Source organism: Macaca mulatta, chromosome 7, assembly GCF_049350105.2.
Source record: "Macaca mulatta isolate MMU2019108-1 chromosome 7, T2T-MMU8v2.0, whole genome shotgun sequence".
Classification (NCBI taxonomy): domain Eukaryota; kingdom Metazoa; phylum Chordata; class Mammalia; order Primates; family Cercopithecidae; genus Macaca; species Macaca mulatta.
In genome coordinates, this window is record NC_133412.1 from 22,966,512 (window position 1) to 22,984,366 (window position 17,855).

The 17,855-nt window shown below is 44.9% G+C and overlaps 1 protein-coding gene across 11 annotated transcripts in view; it reads left to right on the top strand.

The window, feature by feature from the left end:
* SQOR (sulfide quinone oxidoreductase) overlaps window positions 1-17,855 on the top strand; it is a 59,712-nt gene that overhangs the window by 22,692 nt on the left and 19,165 nt on the right. For 9 of the 11 annotated variants that reach the window (XM_077939347.1, XM_015142149.3, XM_028850878.2 and 6 more), the window contains exons 2-4: window positions 3,636-3,886; window positions 6,676-6,846; window positions 14,421-14,474. In XM_077939347.1, the coding sequence (XP_077795473.1) occupies window positions 3,653-3,886; window positions 6,676-6,846; window positions 14,421-14,474 (459 nt within the window). In that variant the 5' untranslated portion in view covers window positions 3,636-3,652. The other 2 variants (XM_077939346.1, XM_077939345.1) reach the window with 2 other exon arrangements.

Sequence of the window (17,855 nt, forward strand, 5' to 3'; positions counted from 1 at the left end):
ATTGGCACAACTGCCAGCATCTATGTCTGCAGCTCGATTTTACAGGCTGCTCTTTGTTAGACAGGAAAATGACTTGGGGCTGCTTTTCATTAAAATGAAAACCTTACCGAGGACTTCCATACCCTCACTATCTGCCTAAATAATTTTTTCTTAACTCTTGTATCACTAGGAGGCCAAACAACCTCAGATGGGGTGGCTGGAAGTCAGAAACTTAGCCAGGCCTCCTCCTGCCCCTGCCCCATGGGGTTCTTTCTATGGGGCTTTTTCCATGGGGATAGATATAGTGTCAGGACCATGAAAACATGATTTTTATTTTCTGGAAAGTGAGAATTTTTGCGCTGTGATTCTATCATTCTGTGGACATTAAGAAAGAAAGGCAGGATGCGATGACTGGGTATGCACCATGAAATATCTTCTTCCTTCTGTATGAAACATCCATATCTTACTTGGTGATTTCTTCTTCTCTTCAATCTAAAAAAAATCTGTTTGAGTAATTTAAGAAATTTTAAATGTATAATGTATTAAAGAAAATTTGAGAAAAGTACACACAAAGAAGAGGAAAAATAATTATAATCATATTAAAACCATTGCTAATATTTAGGTATCAGTACCTTGAAAAATGGTTTCCCTTTTCTGGGAAGTTGTAGAAAGTATACCTTTTTTTTTTTTTCCCATTTAACGTTATCACACAAGCATTGTTTTGTTGCTGTTGAGACATATTGTTCTAAAGGTCATAGAGATAGTATGGTGTAGTAGTTTAAAGTAGAGGCTCTGATACCAAAATACCTGGGTACAAATCACAGTCCACCCATGGGCTGTATAACCTTGACAGTCACTTAACTGCTATCTGCCTTAGTTGTACCATCTGTTAAATGGGAATGATAGTGGTAGCCAACTCACAAGTTAAATGCTTATGTAAAGGACTTAGTAAATGTTAATTATCATCTAAAGGAATATTTTATTAATATTAATTTTATTTATTTATTTTGAGACAAGGTCTCCCTCTGTCCCCAGGCTCGAGTACAGTGGAGAAATCACAGATCACTGTGGCCTTGACCTCCTGGGCTTGAGTGATCCTTCCACTTCAGCCTCTCTAGTAGCTGGATGCACCAACATGCCTGGCTAATTTTTTTTTTTTTTTTTAATAGAGATGGGGTTTCCCTATGTTTTCCATGCTGGTCTCAAACTTCTGGGTGATCCCCCACTCTCGGCCTCCTAAAGTGCTGGGGTTACAGGTGTGAACCACCATGCCCAGCCAATATTAATGTATGTGTATAGTAGAGAATTTTATAAAATATGTAAAAGCCGAAGAAATCAAAATCACTCATTATTCTAAAACCCAGAGAAAACCACTTACCAGTGTTAAGATTTTGGCTTTGATTTTTCTAATACATTTTCTCTTACATAGTTGAGAGAATATTGCATTTCTAATTTGTTTCCTGATCATGATGTAAATATTATATATATATAAAATATATATATTTTACATATAATATATATTTTATATATATTATATACATTTTACACATATATTATATATAATATGTATAATATATATATTTTATATATATATATTTTGAGACAGAGTCTCACTCTGTCACCCAGGTTGGAGTGCAGTGGCATGATCTCAGCTCATTGCAACCTCTGCCTCCTGGGTTCAAGCAATTCTCATGGCTCAGCCTCCCTAGTAGCTGGGATTACAGGTGCACACTACCACGCCTGGCTAAAAATTTTTGTATTTTTACTAGAGACAGGGTTTCGCCATGTTGGCCAGGGTGGTCTTGAACTGCTGACCTCAGGTGATCCACCTGCCTTGGCCTCCCAAAGTGCTGGGATTACAGGTGTGAACCACCACACCTGGCCTATGTATTTTTTATGAACATAATTTTAAAAGACTACAGAAATCACCTTGGGTTCCATGTTTTAGTTAACCCTTCCCCAGTGTTTTGATATTTGGTTTGCTCTCTGCCCCCATATTAAAGTGGTGACCTGAGCCTTTCCCGGCCTGTGTGGAGCCTGCAGTTTTTTTTTTTCTGTCCCCAGGACATAATTAGCCCTAATCCACAAGCCAATTAACAGAGGGGTGATCAGATTATGAATACATTTGTGAAAAAATCTTTGTAGTGGTTTTTCTTCTTCAGTATTAGAGGTTATTTCCTTAGATTAGATTCCTAGAAATGGAAATGCAGGGTCAAAGTGTAAGTTTCCAGAAGGGTCGTATTGACTCTAGACTCCTGGAAACACTGTATGTGCCTGTTCTACTTACCGTGGGCCTCCAAGTCCCCTTCGTACAGCTCTAGGTTGCTTCTCAGATCTGAAATATTGGAGAAGTTATTGGGGCACCAAAACTCTGGAATAGAGTTAATCTTCACAGCCCCTCGGCTCCTCCTTCCCATTCCCTATTATTTTTCCGCCTCTCCAAGGCCTTTCTTTTTATAACCCCTTTGCCCTCTCAGCTTTCTCTAATCCCCTTGTGCAGACTTCCTCTTCTCCAGTCGGGAGGGGGGAAATGATATAATGAAGTCATTTCATTAAGAAGTTAGTAACCTTAGCAGCTGTAAGTGTTAATCCCCAGCTGGACACTTGCATTTTAATAAAGGGTTCTTGGAGCAGTGTTGTACCCTAAGCACTGGACTTGACGGTAGGATTTGGGGCACTGTCATACCCAGGGAGGGAGATATGAGTCGGGGGTCACTCAAGGTTTACAGGTGGATGGGGTCCTGGATGTCGGGCCAGCTTTGTGCGTGGGGTGAAGCAAAGGTCAGTCTCTGAGAAGCCTTACTTTCCTCACTGCTCAGAGCAGAAACAGGTTTTCTTAAAGGTAAAGTGAGTCTCTCGGAGGAACTGTTAAGGAGAAATGTTTACTGAATTGGATGTAATAAAAGACTGGTCAGCAGCATGTGCAGATTCCTTCAGTAAAATAAAACTTTATGATACCAGGTAGGGCTCCTTTTATGGCTTTCTGAAATCATCTGGTTGAAATTGCTAGAGGTGTGGAGGGCCTACACTTGTGTGTCTGTGGCCGGTGATTTAATTACATTGTATTTCCCTGGGCAAGCAGAGCCAGGAGGCCTCTGGAGGGGGGCTGCGGCCTTGATGGCCTTGGTGGGTACTCTGAGTTGCAGAAGGTGGGTTTCTTCTAGTTGGTTTCTGTTTCAGCAAGGTCTCAGGTGCTTTTTACTGCAAGGAATGTTGTAGGTCTCTGATTGTGGACTCGTATATCAGTTTTCATGGACTGAAAACCCAAAGAAAGCATTGGGGAGTGTACCTCAGTGGAGAATGGGCCAACAGCTGGATGCAACCAGATGGTGCCCTGGATCTTATGGATGGACAAGGATGGGTACAGACAGGTTATTAGGAAAGAATTAAAGAATTGGGGAATTTGGTTCAAAGTCCTCGATAGCCTGAGTGTAGGAGGAAGGGGAGAAATGGAAAGTATAGTCAGTTGATAGCTACCAATTGGGTGCTCTCAGGAGGCCTTGGGACCATAGCCAGTGGGGAAAGTGGTCCTGAGAGATGATGGGGACCAGTGGGAGTGGGCCAGATGCAGGCCTCCGTTCCTCTTGGGAAGAAAACGCTTCAGTCCCATGATGGTTTCTACCTTGGCACTCATAGCCCTGTCTCTTCCCTTCCAGACTGATCCTGCCTGAAGATGGTGCCACTGGTGGCTGTGGTATCGGGGCCCCGTGCCCAGCTCTTTGCCTGCCTGCTCAGGCTGGGCACTCAGCAGGCCGGCCCCCTTCAGCTGCACACCGGGGCCAGCCATGCAGCCAGGAACCATTATGAGGTGCTGGTGCTGGGTGGGGGCAGTGGTGGGATCACCATGGCCGCCCGCATGAAGAGGAAAGTGGGTGCAGAGAATGTGGCCGTTGTTGAGCCCAGTGAGGTAAGCCTCCCCTTTTGAGGGCCTGGGTGTGTGTGTACGTGTGTGTATATGTGTGTGTGTGTGAGTGTGTGTGTGTGTTCTGGGGTTGGGTATGACTATCAAGCAATGGGTCTTCATGTGTCCAGGCTAGGGCTTCTCCTGGGCACAGAAAGCAGCCTATCCAAAAGGACTGGGAGGAAGTGGACGGAAAGAGAGGGAGGACAGATCTCTTGGCTTTTACTGTTCTCCTCTGTATTAGTTTCTTAGGGCTGCCATAACTAATTACTAGAAATTGGGTAGCTTAAAACAACAAACGTCTATTCCCTCACAGTTCTGGAGGCTAGAAGCCTGAAACCAAGCTATGGGCAAGGCCATGCTCCCCCTGCAGCCTGGGTGAGAGGGATGGGAGGCGGCTTTGTCTCAGGCCTCTCTCCCAGCTTCTGGTGGTTACCCTGAAATCCTTGCCACTCCCTGGCTTGCGGTTGTGCCACTCCCTTCTCTGCTTCCATCTTCACAGAATGTCCTCTGTGTGTCTCTGTGTCCCTGTGTCTTTACATGACCCTCCTAGAAATCCAAAGTCGTTGGACTTATGGCACACTCTTCAAGAATGACCTCATCTTAATTTGATTACATTTGCAAAGACCCTATTTCCAAATAAGGTCACATTCCCAGGTACTGGGGTTAGAATGTCAACATCCTTCTTTGAGAGAGACACAATTCAACCCACGACACTCTCCCAATGCCAACCTCCTGCCCAGAGGAAAATCAATGGCCACTGCACCTTCTTATCCATTCCTGTCTGGAGAAGGGATGATGCATTGGGGCACAGGGAGCCTCTGGAAAGCTGTCAGTGGGCTTACAAACTTAAATGCAAGGGCAGATTATAAGGGAGAAAAGGTAGCTGACACTAGGAGGGAAGACTGAGTAAGGCACTGTCTCGCAAAAAACATATTAAGATTGTCCAAAAGCTTCAGAAAAATACTCAAGATTTTTGGTGGCTTGCCTAATGTTTCCTGCGGAACTAGGCATGTACCAGTTGGGAGCTGCATCCTTGGGAGAAAAAAGCAAAATGGATCAGGTGCCTGTTTCAGGGGGAGGACAGGACAAGGAAGACATACTCCTTTTCAAGATTTGTCCCATTCAAGGGAATGATGTTACCTAGGGCCATGATTTGACAGGAAACTAGGGGGCAGTCTCTATCAATTGCCTTTGTAAAGTGGCATCTCTTCAATTCAGGAACCTTACTTTAAATGACAGTGGTCTGAGAGCTGTGTCAGGTGGCCACTCTTTCTGGTATATGTTGTATTTTAGCTAATGCATGGGTGGGTCTCCCAGTCGGGCTTCTCTTTGTAAGGAGACTGGCTCTTCTGGGACCTGGGCACAATTCAGGTGGCCAGAATCCAGTTTGTCTTGCCCTGTGAGGAAGTACAGGGCAGGAATTTCTGGAAGGAGCTGCCAGAGCCCCAGGCTTGGTACTTTGCCTGCTGAGTCTGGTTTAGTGATAGCTGGAGCTGATGTTCATAGTCTAAAAATAAAATCTGAGCTTGTATTTTTGCTCCTCTTACTGTTCAAGATGGACTGGCCATTGATGAGCTCTCTTAAATGGAGACCACTGTCTTCCTCCTCTTGGATCACATTATTGGTTGTAGGGAGACTGCAGAGTCATTCCTGGTGTCCTCTTCACCTCTCTGTGGGTTTTGGCAGTGCTGGCCCGCCACTTTGAGGCATTTTGGCAATATTGAGAGTTCTTGGTCCACGGTCTACTCTAAGTGGATTGGAATTCTTAGAGGCCATTATACAAATCTGCCCTTTGCCCCATGTCCAGAACTTTCACAACTAACTTAGATCAAGAATGGACTATCTGTTGCCAGGCACAGTGGTTCATCCTGTAATCCCAGCACTTTGGGAGGCTGAGGCAGGCAGATCACCTGAGGTCAGGAGTTCAAGACCAGCCTAGGCAACCTGGTGAAACCCCTCTCTGCTAAAAATGCAAAAATTAGCCAGGTGTGGTGGCACATGCCTGTAGTCCCAGCTACTCGGAAGGCTGAGGCAGAAGCATCACCTGAACCCAGGAGGTGGAGGTTGCAGTGAGCTGAGATCATGCCACTGCACTCCAGCCTGGGTGACTGGGTGAGATTGTCTTAAAAAAAAAAAAAAAAAAAAAGGAATGGACCATCTGAAGCAAGAAAACTCCAGAAGATAGTGAAAGTTTGGGCATGCATTGCATTGTGGAGTAGGATCTAGTACTTACTGTCTTTGGGTGTAAAGTCTCTGAGGGTCTGAGAAAGTAGAAGAAAGGCTGATCAGGAAACACAGCCCTCACTGGGCTTGGGAAACACAGTTGGAAGTGAATGAAGTTTAGAGGACCCCTGGAAGTGGCTGTAAACTTTCCAGGCTTACCACTGTCTCTACATGCTCCTGAGGGACCATATTTAGGCTGCTGGGCTTAATTTTTAAAATATTTGTTCACATGAAGTATCCATAATATATGTGTAGATATGCATGTGTATATAACATGTACATATTAAACACCAAATCAACTTTCAGCAATAAATAATGCAGTGGTCACTAAAGATAGTTTATAGCTTTTTTGATGATCTTGGAAGATTCTTGTGTTGAATGACTGTCCTTCAGAACTTACCATAATAGGAGACGCCTAATAGAGGGAGCTAACTTTGTGGAGGCCTTTCCATACAATGCTCTAAGAGTCAGGAGGGAGTAACTGAGGGAATCTAGCTCATACTGTTAGCTATGACACCCTTTTGATCAGTGTCAAATTGTAATAAATCTTCAAATACTTTGTTTCTCAGAGACATTTCTACCAGCCAATCTGGACACTGGTGGGTGCTGGTGCCAAACAATTGTCCTCATCGGGTCGTCCCATGGCGAGTGTGATTCCGTCTGGTGTGGAATGGATCAAAGCTAGAGTGACTGAGCTGAACCCAGACAAGAACTGCATTCACACAGACAACGACGAGCAGGTAACCACTGGGGCCTTTGGATTTTTTGTTAATCTGATGGCTTGTATTAATACGCAACCATCTTAAACTGGATAGCTTTGTGTTGAAAGAGCAGTATATATGCATGAGTGTGCATGAACGTATGTGTGCTGAATACTGCACAAGATGGCAGGGTATGTGGTAAGTGGAGGATAGATGGAAGGACTGAGTGATATTGAGTTAATAAACAACTAAGGTAAGTATTTGTTGAACACCCACCATGTACCCTATTGCTTAGTATAGTATCTGGCACCTGAATGTTTATCAAACCATTTGTTTATATGTTGCTACATGTTAAAATAGCAAGCACCTTCCTCTTTCTCTTTTTCTGAAGCAATCAGATTTTCTACCTGATGCCTAGCCTCCCAGAGCAATAGGATACTGGAAAGTATCCATCCAGCCACCCTAGGGGGCACTCTGCCAGAACTGTAGGGGAATCCTGTGACTCTGAGGTTCATGCCAGCGCTAAGGAGAATTGTTGCTGCAGCTTGAGGCTCGTAACTGCTCAGCACCTTTTAGAAGTCACCCACTCTCACCACTCAGGGGTCAAAGCTTTTCAGCAGTGGCTGCCCCATGTTTAACTGAGGTGATAAGAGCAGGATGGTGGAAGGGCTGCTCGGAAGCCATCTGCAGCTTTCTTTCCCCCACCTGCTGCTGAGCCCAGGACAGGGGCAGGCAGTGCAGCACCGTGCTCTGACCTGTTCCAGGTTCCTGTGGTTTTGGGGCTCCCAGAGTGTTATTGGTCTTAATCCTCTGCCTCTTCCCCCTTCAACTGGAGACTCCAGCATTTTCACGGAATTGTAGAATCAGAGTTGGTGAGGATCCTAAAATGTTTTCAAGTCCAACCCTTCCCTCCAACAGAGATTCATCTGCTGAGGCATTCTTTTTTTTTTTTTGAGACAGGGTCTCACTTTGTCGCCCAGGCTGGTGTGCAGTGGCACAATCTTGGCTCATTGCAACCTCCACCTCCTGGGTTCAAGTGATTCTCCCACCTCTACCTCCCCTGTAGCTGGGATTACAGGCTTGTGTCACCATGCCCAGATAATTTTTGTACTTTTTGGTAGAGATGGGGTTTTACCATGTTGGCCGGGCTGGCTTGAACTCCTGACCTCAAGTGATACATCTGCCTCAGTCTCCCAAAGTGTTGGGATTATAGGGGTGAGCTATCGCGCCCAGCCTGTTGAGGCATTCTTAAGGCTTTTTTAGGTCATGGATCTTTCTGGGTACCAGACGAAAGCCCTCTCTAGAAAAATGCACCTATGTACCAGATTTTGCATTTGCTTTTAGGGAGTTCAGAGACTTTCTGTAGCTTTTCCCTGGACCCTGATCAAGAGAACCTACTTTGGCTGAGCATGGTGGTTCACACCTGTAACCCCAACACTTTGGTAGGCTGAGGTAGGAAGATCACTTGAGCCCACGAGGTCGAGGCCAGCCTGGGCAACATAGTGAGACCCTGTCACTACAAAAAAAAAAATTTAATAAATTAGCTAGGTGTAGTGTGTGTGCCTGTGTTTCCGGCTACTTGCGAGGCTAAGGTGGGAGGATCACTTGAGCCCAGGAGTTCAAGGCTGTGGTGAGCCGTGAGTGCACCACCGCACTCCATCTTGAGTGACAGAGCTGTCTCCAAAAAAAGAAACAAACAAACAAACAAACACAAAAACAAAAAAAAAGAGTACCTGCCATATAGCATTTATGATCCTTGGCTTTCTGGCCTCCATTCATTCATTCATTCTACAAATATTTATTAAGCATCTACTATAAGCCAGGTGCAGTTTTAGGTATTAAGGATACATGAGTGAACAAAAACAGACAAAAATTCTTACTGAACTGGATATTATATTCTAGTCAGTGAGAACATACAATCAACAATAGACTTATATACTATGTTAGAATATGATGGTTATTCATGGAAAAAATAGAGCTGATTTGGAGCTAACTGGTATTGGGGCACATGGAGGTGGGGGATTGAATTTAAAATAGGTTGGTATTTACATAGTCCATGGCCAAGGAGTTCTCTGATAAGTTAACTTCATTTTTTCAGACAGGTGGGTTATATGAAAGTTCTGTCTTTACTGAGCCAGAATCCACCTTCCTGTAACCTTTTTTGTATTCTTTCTTGGACACCCAGGATGTTATTGCTTTTAATACACTTAATACCTTTCTTAATACTTTTATTCCTTGTTTTGTCCTGTTGTGTATGAAGAAGAGAGAAGAATGTCTTCTCTCTTTTCTGTGGAGAAACCCTTCAGCTATTTGAAGATGGCTCTTACGTTTTATATAAATTTTCTGTTTAGGTAGATGTGTCCCCCCTGTCCTCATGTCCCTCAATTCTTCCTCACATTTCATGGTTTCTGGTCCCCCCAGCCCCCTCTTTATTCTGCTTTAAACACCATCTGGCTTGTTAGTGCCCCATGAAAGAGGTGCCTGGAAGAGAAGGCAACTTTCTAGAACAGCCCGGAATAGAGTGGAGCCATTCTCTCCCAGGAGCTCATGCTGCCTAAGTTAGCATTTACCTTTTTTGTGACAGTTACCATGGTGCTGATTCATGCTGGGCTTGAGGTCGGTGCAAATATCTGGGCCCTTTTCATACGACCCACAATCGAGTCAGGCTTTCCCCATCCAGAAAAAGTACAGTTGTTACTGATTTTACCTAAAGGCAGGAATGAATATATATAAGCAAATACCTATATGCATATATATTTATTTTAATTAAAGATTTTATATATGGCTTTTGCCCTGTTAATAGTTCAGAACTTTAATTTTTCTCAATGTCTCCAGAAGACCGGACTGAATTACAGTCAAGATTGTTCTCAATTCACAAGGTTGAGCTTGGTGGCTCTTTTACCTTGCCAGTCTTCTGCATACAGGGCCAGGAGACCTCTCTCATATCACACACAGCATCTCTTTGTTACGGCAGGGCCTGCCTCATTGTTTGGACCCCTTCAAGCTGCAGTTCGGAGCCCTCTGTGGTTGGGTTCATGCTCATCTCAAGGAGCAGGTACTTTACTCATCTCTTGGGAATGACAGGCACTCGTAGGTGTTCTCACTGCTGAGTCCTACCTATTACTCCTAAGGTTAGACACTTAGGAAAGCTGTAGTGTCTTGTTTTAGGGCTAGAGAAGTTGGTGCACTGTAGTGGGACTTTCTTCCAATATTTTATGAAGCAAAACTACTTCATATCCAGAAATCAGAAATACACTCGACATCTCATGTGAGAAATCATCCTGCTGGTTTTAGTTCATCCTCCCAACCCATCTGGGTCTTTTGGATTTATGACTCTCACTCCATTAGCAGTTTTTCCTGTTATTCACAGGTGGTTTCATATAAGTTCAAGGTTTTAATTCTGTAACAAACATGTCGCTAGAGAGCTTTTTTAGATTGCATAAAATTAGTCAATATTCTTTAGCAAATATTATTCAATTGACCAAATCATTCCATTCTGGTTTTTTTTTTTTTTTTTTTTTTTTTTTTTTTGAGATGGAGGCTCACTCTGTCTCCCAGGCTGGAGTGCAGTGCTGCGATCTTGGCTCACTGCAACCTCTGCCTCCAGGGTTCAAGTGATTCTCCTGCCCCAGCCTCCTGAGTAGCTGGGATTACAGGCGTGTGCCACCACGCCCAGCTAATTTTGGTGTTTTTAGTAGAGACAGGGTTTCGCCATGTTGGGCAGGCTGGTCTCGAACTCCTGACCTCAGATGATCTACCCACGTCGGCCTCCCAAAGTGTTGGGATTACAGGCATGAGCCACTGTGCCCGGCCCATTCTATTCTTAGTTTATACTTTCCCAGCTTATTGGTGAAAGACTGAGCTGGAGGCACTGCTGAAACCCAGACTCAGTGTGTCTCTGACTCTTCCCTGTTCCAAGGGTGTGTTTGTCTGAAACACATCTCAAGGCCCCATGTAGACTGGCCGTTGCTCCTTCTCCAGGCTTAACCCAGTTCTATTCTCCCCTTGTTCCTACTCCTGCCACACTGGCCTCTTATTTCCTCAAATGCCTCAGCCTTTTTCTTACCCTCGGACATTTGCACATGCTATTTCCACCTCTATCCCTAGCTATCTCCTACTCATCTTTCGCTTCGATATGACTCCTTCAGGCAAGGCTTCCTTGACTTCCCAGACTAGGTCAGGTTACCCCTTGATGTGCTATCACAGCATTCTGTGATTTAGTAATTATTTGTGTCATTATCTGGTAATGCCCATCTCACGCACTAGATGGAGTTCCTGAGGGGCAGGAAGTGTATTTTTCTTGTCCATTGTTTTATGCCCAGGACCTAGCACAATATCTGGAACATAGAAGGTGCTTAGTAAATATTTGTGAGGAAATTGTGTCTGTTTCTTCATTTGTAAAATAATAATAGTACTTAGATACCTTATGAAGTTGTGAGTGTTACATGAATGAAACCACATGAAGCACTTAGAACAGCACCTTGCACAGAGCAAATGCTCGATAAACGTTGCTGTTATTTTTAAAAGAATACATGAAAAGGAAAAGGATTTATTTGCTGAGTATCTACTATATGCCAGCAGTTCTGGATTGCTGATTGAAAGCAGCTGGCTTATCATCTGTGAACCTATGTTGGTGCTCGTTTTCCTCTCCTCTCCTCCTCTCCTCCTCTCCTCTCCTCTCCCCTCTCCTCCCCTCCCCCTCTTTCTTCCTTCTCCTCCCTCCCTCCCTCCTTTCCTTCCTTCCTTCTTCCTTCCTTCCTTTCTTTCTCCTTCCCTTCCTTCCTCTCTTTGTCTCCTTCCTCCCTCTTTCTCCCTTCCCTCCCCTCCCCTCCCCTTCCCTCCCCTCCCCTCCCCTTCCCTCCCCTCCCCTCCCCTTCCCTCCCCTCCCCTCCCCTCCCCTCCCCTTCCCTCCCCTTCCCTCCCCTCCCTTCAGCCTTGCTCTGTTGCTCAGGCTGGAGTGCAGTGGTGAGATCACAGCTCAAGTTACTTGAACTCTTGGGCTCAAACGATCTGCCTCAGCCTCCCGAGAAGCTGGGACTTACAGGCACACACTACCATGCCCAGCTAATCTTTTAAAAAAGTACTATGAAATGTCTATTTAGTAGTTGAGCCTAGACTTTTGCAAAGGATTAATAGCCTATTTACTAAGGCGTTCATGTCAGAATTTACGTCGTCTGACCCCTGTGTAATATGAGAATACTTGCAGATACTCAGCCTTCTGGCAAGGTCTATACTGTTGTGCATAACTGCTCTAAAGTCTTATCTATAATCTTTTGCTGTTCCTGAGGGTTCAGGTCATCTAACCTGAAAACTTGAACTCATTTAAAAGGCTTGAGGTTTTTTTCTTGCTCTGTTGCTATGGAGGGTTTATTCTCTCTTAATGATTTTTTTCCCCATAATCTTAAGCTGGCGTGGTTTTAGTCCTTAGAAATAACGAATATTATGCTCGAATAAAACAGAGCATAATCAATATTATGTTGCATTATGCTTGGTGGTGGCCTGCACAAACCAAAAGCTCCTCTGTTGGCAGTGGTCATGTGTTTCACCTGTAGATCATCACTGCCAGACGCCGTGCTAGCTCTCACCTAACGTGCCCGGATTGCTCAACACGGTTTGGCCAGCCACTTAACGGGCCCAGTGCCCTTTCCTGCAGAAGATGGAATTTCAAGACATCATCTTTCTTTCTTTTTTCTTTTCTTTTTTTTTTGAGATAGAGTCTCGCACTGTCGCCCATGCTGGAGTACAGTGGCGCGATCTTGGCTCACTGTGACCTCCACCTCCTGGATTCAAGCAAACGTCTGCCTCAGCCTCCCGAGTAACTGGGATTACAGGCGCCCGCCACCATGCCCAGCTAATTTTTTGTACTTTGAGTAGAGACGGGGTTTCACTGTGTTGGTCAGGCTGGTCTCGAACTCCTGACCTCGTGATCCACCCACCTCGGCCTCCCAAAATGCTGGGATTACAAGCATGAGCCACTGTGCCTGGCCGAGACATCATCTTTCTATGGATAGGGAAAACATACAGATGAAAATGCTTATATTATGTATCCACTTAGGGAAATTGTATTTTTCACAAGCAACTGAAATCATTCATCTATCCATTCACCCAACAAACATTACAGAGTTCCTCACTTTAGTGACTGTGCTAGATTCTAGGAATATAAGGAATAAGACGTAACTCTTATCCTCTAGGAGTGGCCATCGTGGTGGGGAGAACACGTGCTAGGAAGCCTCATGCACACTGTGCTGGGGAACTCCTGGGAGGGGCCAGTGGTGAGGGTGATCGTGTCATAATGGGAAAGCCTGCTGCGGAGGTGCCCCTGGGGCTGAAGCTCCCGGATGCCAGGGCAGGACCTATTCTGCACGTTACTTCCCTTGGCTCCTCAGCCAGAGCCAAGCACTCTCAGGTCTTGGAGTCCTCTCTCTCCAACTATGATTCTCTCAGGTTGCTTGCTCTTCTCCGCCATTTAGTACAGGATCGTAGTAATCACCACCTGTTTCTTCTTTCTGGGCTCCTGAGTCTCATTGCAATCATTCTTCAACTCCAGTTTTCCAGGCAAGTTCTTGTACTTTAAGGCTACTTTGCTTACACTTTTTGGCCTAAACTTGTCTTCCTCTTTGTCCTAAACCCAGATTTCCATCATGCTACTTATGGATACAATACCCACATTTGAAGAAGGGACATTTTTCACCCCATACAGGTCATTAAATAAGATCAGGTGAACTATGTCATAGCCTTTCAATGACCTTCAAAAGAGCAATCTCCCGATTACGATATTGGTCCAATCCACATGACAGGTCAGACTTGCTTGGGATTCACATATTACCCAATAGATTTTAGTTTTTTAACATATAATGTATTTATATGTATATTTGAGACAGGTCTCACTCTATCACCGAGGCTAGAGTGCAGTGGTGTGATCTCTTCTCACTGCAACCTCCACCTCCCAGGCTCAAGCGATTCTCCCACCTCAACCCCCCTGTAGACTACAGGTGCATGCCACCACATCTGGGTAATCTTTGTATTTTTTGCAGAGAACAGGGTTTTGCCATGTTGCCCAGGCTGGTCTCCAACTCCTGAGCTCAAGTGATCCACCTGCCTCGGCCTCCCAAGGTGCTGGGATTACAGGTGTGAGCCGCTGTGCCTGGCCTGCCCCATAGATTTTAGACAGTGGATTGTCTTTTAAGATTAGGAAGCCCTTTCTTACCTCTCAATATGAAAAAGTGTTAATACAAGCACTGTACAAATAACTGTGGCCTCTCACTGTGTAGACACATAGCTGTCTCAAGCTTTCTGGATGTAGGCAGCTTACAGAATACTTGTGAAGCAGTGAGGTATGAGGCATAGATGGCAGAGGGCATGATGGGAGTGGACGTGCATCCCTCCCGGCCTGTCGGCCCACCTCCCCCAGCCCCAGGACATTCAGATTAAAAAATGAGAACCTGAGCAGGACTCCCAACCTTGTTCTGCTTTGGTTTTCTCATCTGTTCTGTGGGCTAGTAATATTTCCCTGCCTCCCGCAGACCACACGGAACCACATCTGGGGCCTGAGTCAGTGCTTGAGCTGCTGCTTCTTGGGTCCTGGTCTAAAATAATGTCTTTTTGTGTTACAGATCTCCTACCGATATCTTATTATTGCTCTCGGAATCCAGCTGCACTATGAGAAGGTACTGTGTGAAACTGTTTCTGTGTTATGCTGGCTTATCTATGCCAAGAGCAAATGCTGCGTTTAGTTGCTTTATTGTATTCATTTTGACAAGAAAGGGGTTCTAAGAAAATCTCTTCTGGTTTTATTTCTTGGCAGTCCTTTTATAGTTTGAAGGAAGTCTTCTCTAAGTTTCTGTCAATAATAATATGTTCTAGCTTTAAGCTTTAATTAGAGTTCAGCATGCTCATGCCTTAATGATAATTCCTGCAAAACAGCAGTTTTCTTTTACATTTGTAAGAAACCTGTCTTTCTACGTGGGACTGAATTGGCTGTATTGAAGATTAAATTCCACTTTGGAAGGAGGGTTTAGATTATAAATTTTAAAACAGACTTTAAGGGGTGGAACACCAGCAGTTAGCTCCTCAGTTGCTGGAGGGCCATCTGGGTTTTGTTGTGTAGATGCCAGGGTTTTAGTGTGAAGTAACCGCTGCAATGGAAATGCCACCCAGAAGTTCCTCAGAGCTCCCTTCTCAGTGAGCTGGGGAGCCAGATGCTATCTGAAAGTTGTGAGATTCAAGCTTATTTTTCTAAAACATAGCAGAGTAAATCGGTAAATACTATCATTTCCAGAAGCTTGTTGGGGACCACGGGTAAATAGTTGGAGTACAGGAAACATCTGTGCTAACTGGGTAACAAGCTTCAGGAATGTGAAGGGCTTCATCCGAGTTGGCCCAGTAAGCATCTTTGAAGTGTGCTTCTGTGTAAAGAAACCTGAACTGTGACATGTCCAGAGGAAGGGTAGTGAGAATGTCTTGGGATGTGTTGTGGGTAAGTTCAGAGAAGCTACAAGTTGTTGTGTATGTTGTAAGATGGCTTTGAGTCATGGTGCAATGGGCCATGAGTCTGTTAGAATGACAGGCAAGCTATGAAGTAGACGATATGGAGAAAGGTGCCTATTACAACTACTTTCAAGAGGGGCATACCTTCCAAAAAAAGCCCCCACAGTGTTGACCTAGCAAAGGCAATGCATCTCCATGGTGCTGTCTTTCCAAAGTCCCAGTGTCATGTGAGAAGGACTGCAGAGGCCAGTGCTCAGAGTTCATAGCAGCCTCTCGTAGCAAACCAAGTCACAGAGAATTTAAAAGTAGCTATTATTATGGAATCTCTATTACATACCAGGAACCATGCTAGGAATCAAGTGTTGTTTCTTTTTTATTTTGAGATGGAGTTTTGTCACCTAGGCTGGAGTGCAGTGGCATGATCTCAGTTCACTTGCAACTTCCATTTCCCAGGTTAAAGCAATTCTCCTGCCTCAGCCTCCAGAGTAGCTGGGATTACAGGTGCCCACCACCACGCCTGGCTAATTTTTGTATTTTTTTTTTTTTTTAGTAGAGACGGGGTTTCACTGTGTTGGTCAGGCTGGTCTCAAACTCCTGGCCTCAAGTGATCTACCTGCCTCAGCCTCTCAAAGTGCAGGGATTACAGGCATGAGCCACTGCACCCAGCCAGGAATCAAAAATTGATTCTTTACAATTACTTTGAGGGAGGCATTTTTATCTTCACTTAATAGATAGGAAACTGAGGCTAAGGAAATGTAGTAACTTAACCATAGTCGCTGTGCTACTTGGGACTCTTTGATGGCAAATTCGAGGAAACTACTCAGGTTGGTGTACATAAAAACTGGAGATCATTGATGAAAATACTGAGATGTTTCTGGAACACTAGGGCAGGAATGTAGGTGGGCCTCTGGCAGGACTGGATCTCCACTGTGAGTTCTGTTGGACTCAGGCAGTGTCTCTTTGTCCATCTCTCTGGGCCTCTTTCTCAGGCCAGCTTCACAGGGTCTCTGCAGCAGGCCATCTTGCCTGCCAGTCTACTCTCTGTGATAGGATAGTCCACAGCTCCCCAGTGCATAGCCTGTTGCTGGAAGCCAAAGGAGAAGTCACATCTCATCTCTTCCTGATTCTCTCTTTTCCTCTCTCCCCGATTCTCCCTTTTCCTCTCTCCCCTCCTCTCTAGCTCTCTCTGCTTCAGAATTCCCAGGGAAGCAACTCTGACTGGATGAGGGGTCAAAACCACCGTTTTTGACACAGGTTTTCCTGAAAGGAGCTTGGTCACCACTTTATGGCACCTTTTCTATCAACGACACTTTCTTAAAACTAGGGAAAAATAATGAAGGTGATAAGACATCAACTGCTTGTTTATCTCTTGGATAATGAGATTTGCTTTGGGAACTAGAAGGTATGGCGGTCCTGTGGGAAGACCCCCAGGCAGGTGGGCAGAGGCCTTGGTGTCTGGTTCTTTAAGATTCTGGGCAGGGCTCCATCCATTCTATGGGCTAATAATATTCCCCTGCCTCCCTCAGAGGTACCTAGTGACTGTCCAGTGTTGGCATTGATTGAAACTTTGAAAACATTAACATGCAAGGTGATTTTATGATAGAGTTATTATTATTGAGATTGCCAATGTCACTACTATCTAACTGGAACGGGGTGAACAGTAACAAAGAAATAGTTGCTTTTAACATTGAGTGTGGATAAGTAATGAACCCAGGCCACTGAGGAGATGAGAGGACTTTGTTTCCTTGAGACCTCAGGGATGGGTGTCTGGAGTAATTTTGGAGGTGTCCCAGAGAATGGCCTGGGGAGGCTCTGAAGGACCGGCTCATCTTGATGACTGTTTCTTTTTTTCTTTTTTCTTTTTTTTGAGATGGAGTCTCGCTCTGTTGCCCAGGCTAGAGTGCAGTGGCACCATCTTGGCTCACTGCAAGCTCCGCCTCCCGAGTTCGCGCCATTCTCCTGCCTCACCCTCCCAAGTAGCTGGGACTACAGGTGCCCGCCACTACGTCCAGCTAATTTTTTGTATTTTTAGTAGAGATGGGGTTTCACTGTGTCAGCCAGGATGGTGTCAATCTCCTGACTTCGTGATCTGCCTGCCTCGGCCTCCCAAAGTGCTGGGATTACAGGCATGAGCCACGGCGCCTGGCTGGATGACTGTTTCTTGATGATTGAAGTTGAACCTGTTCTTGCTAAGAACTGGGGCTTAAGTCTCTAATTGAGTCGGTGACATCTTCATTGCACTCTATGAGCCTTCTAACATTTATAATAGGTATCTAGTTGATCTTACTGGCAATAATCAGCTAACATTTACAGGATATTTGCCATGTGCATGTGTCCTTTACATGCATGGCCTCGTTTGCTTCTGCCCACAACCCTCTGAAGCAGATACCTTATCCCTATTTCACAGATGGTGAACGTTAAGATTCTCAAACCTGAGTGTGCATCTGAATCACCTGGAGGGCCTGTTCGAACACAGATTGCTGGGCCTGCTCCCAGAGTTTCTGATTCAGTAGGTCTAGGGTGGGGCCTGATAATCCGCATTTCTAGCAAGTTCCCAGGTG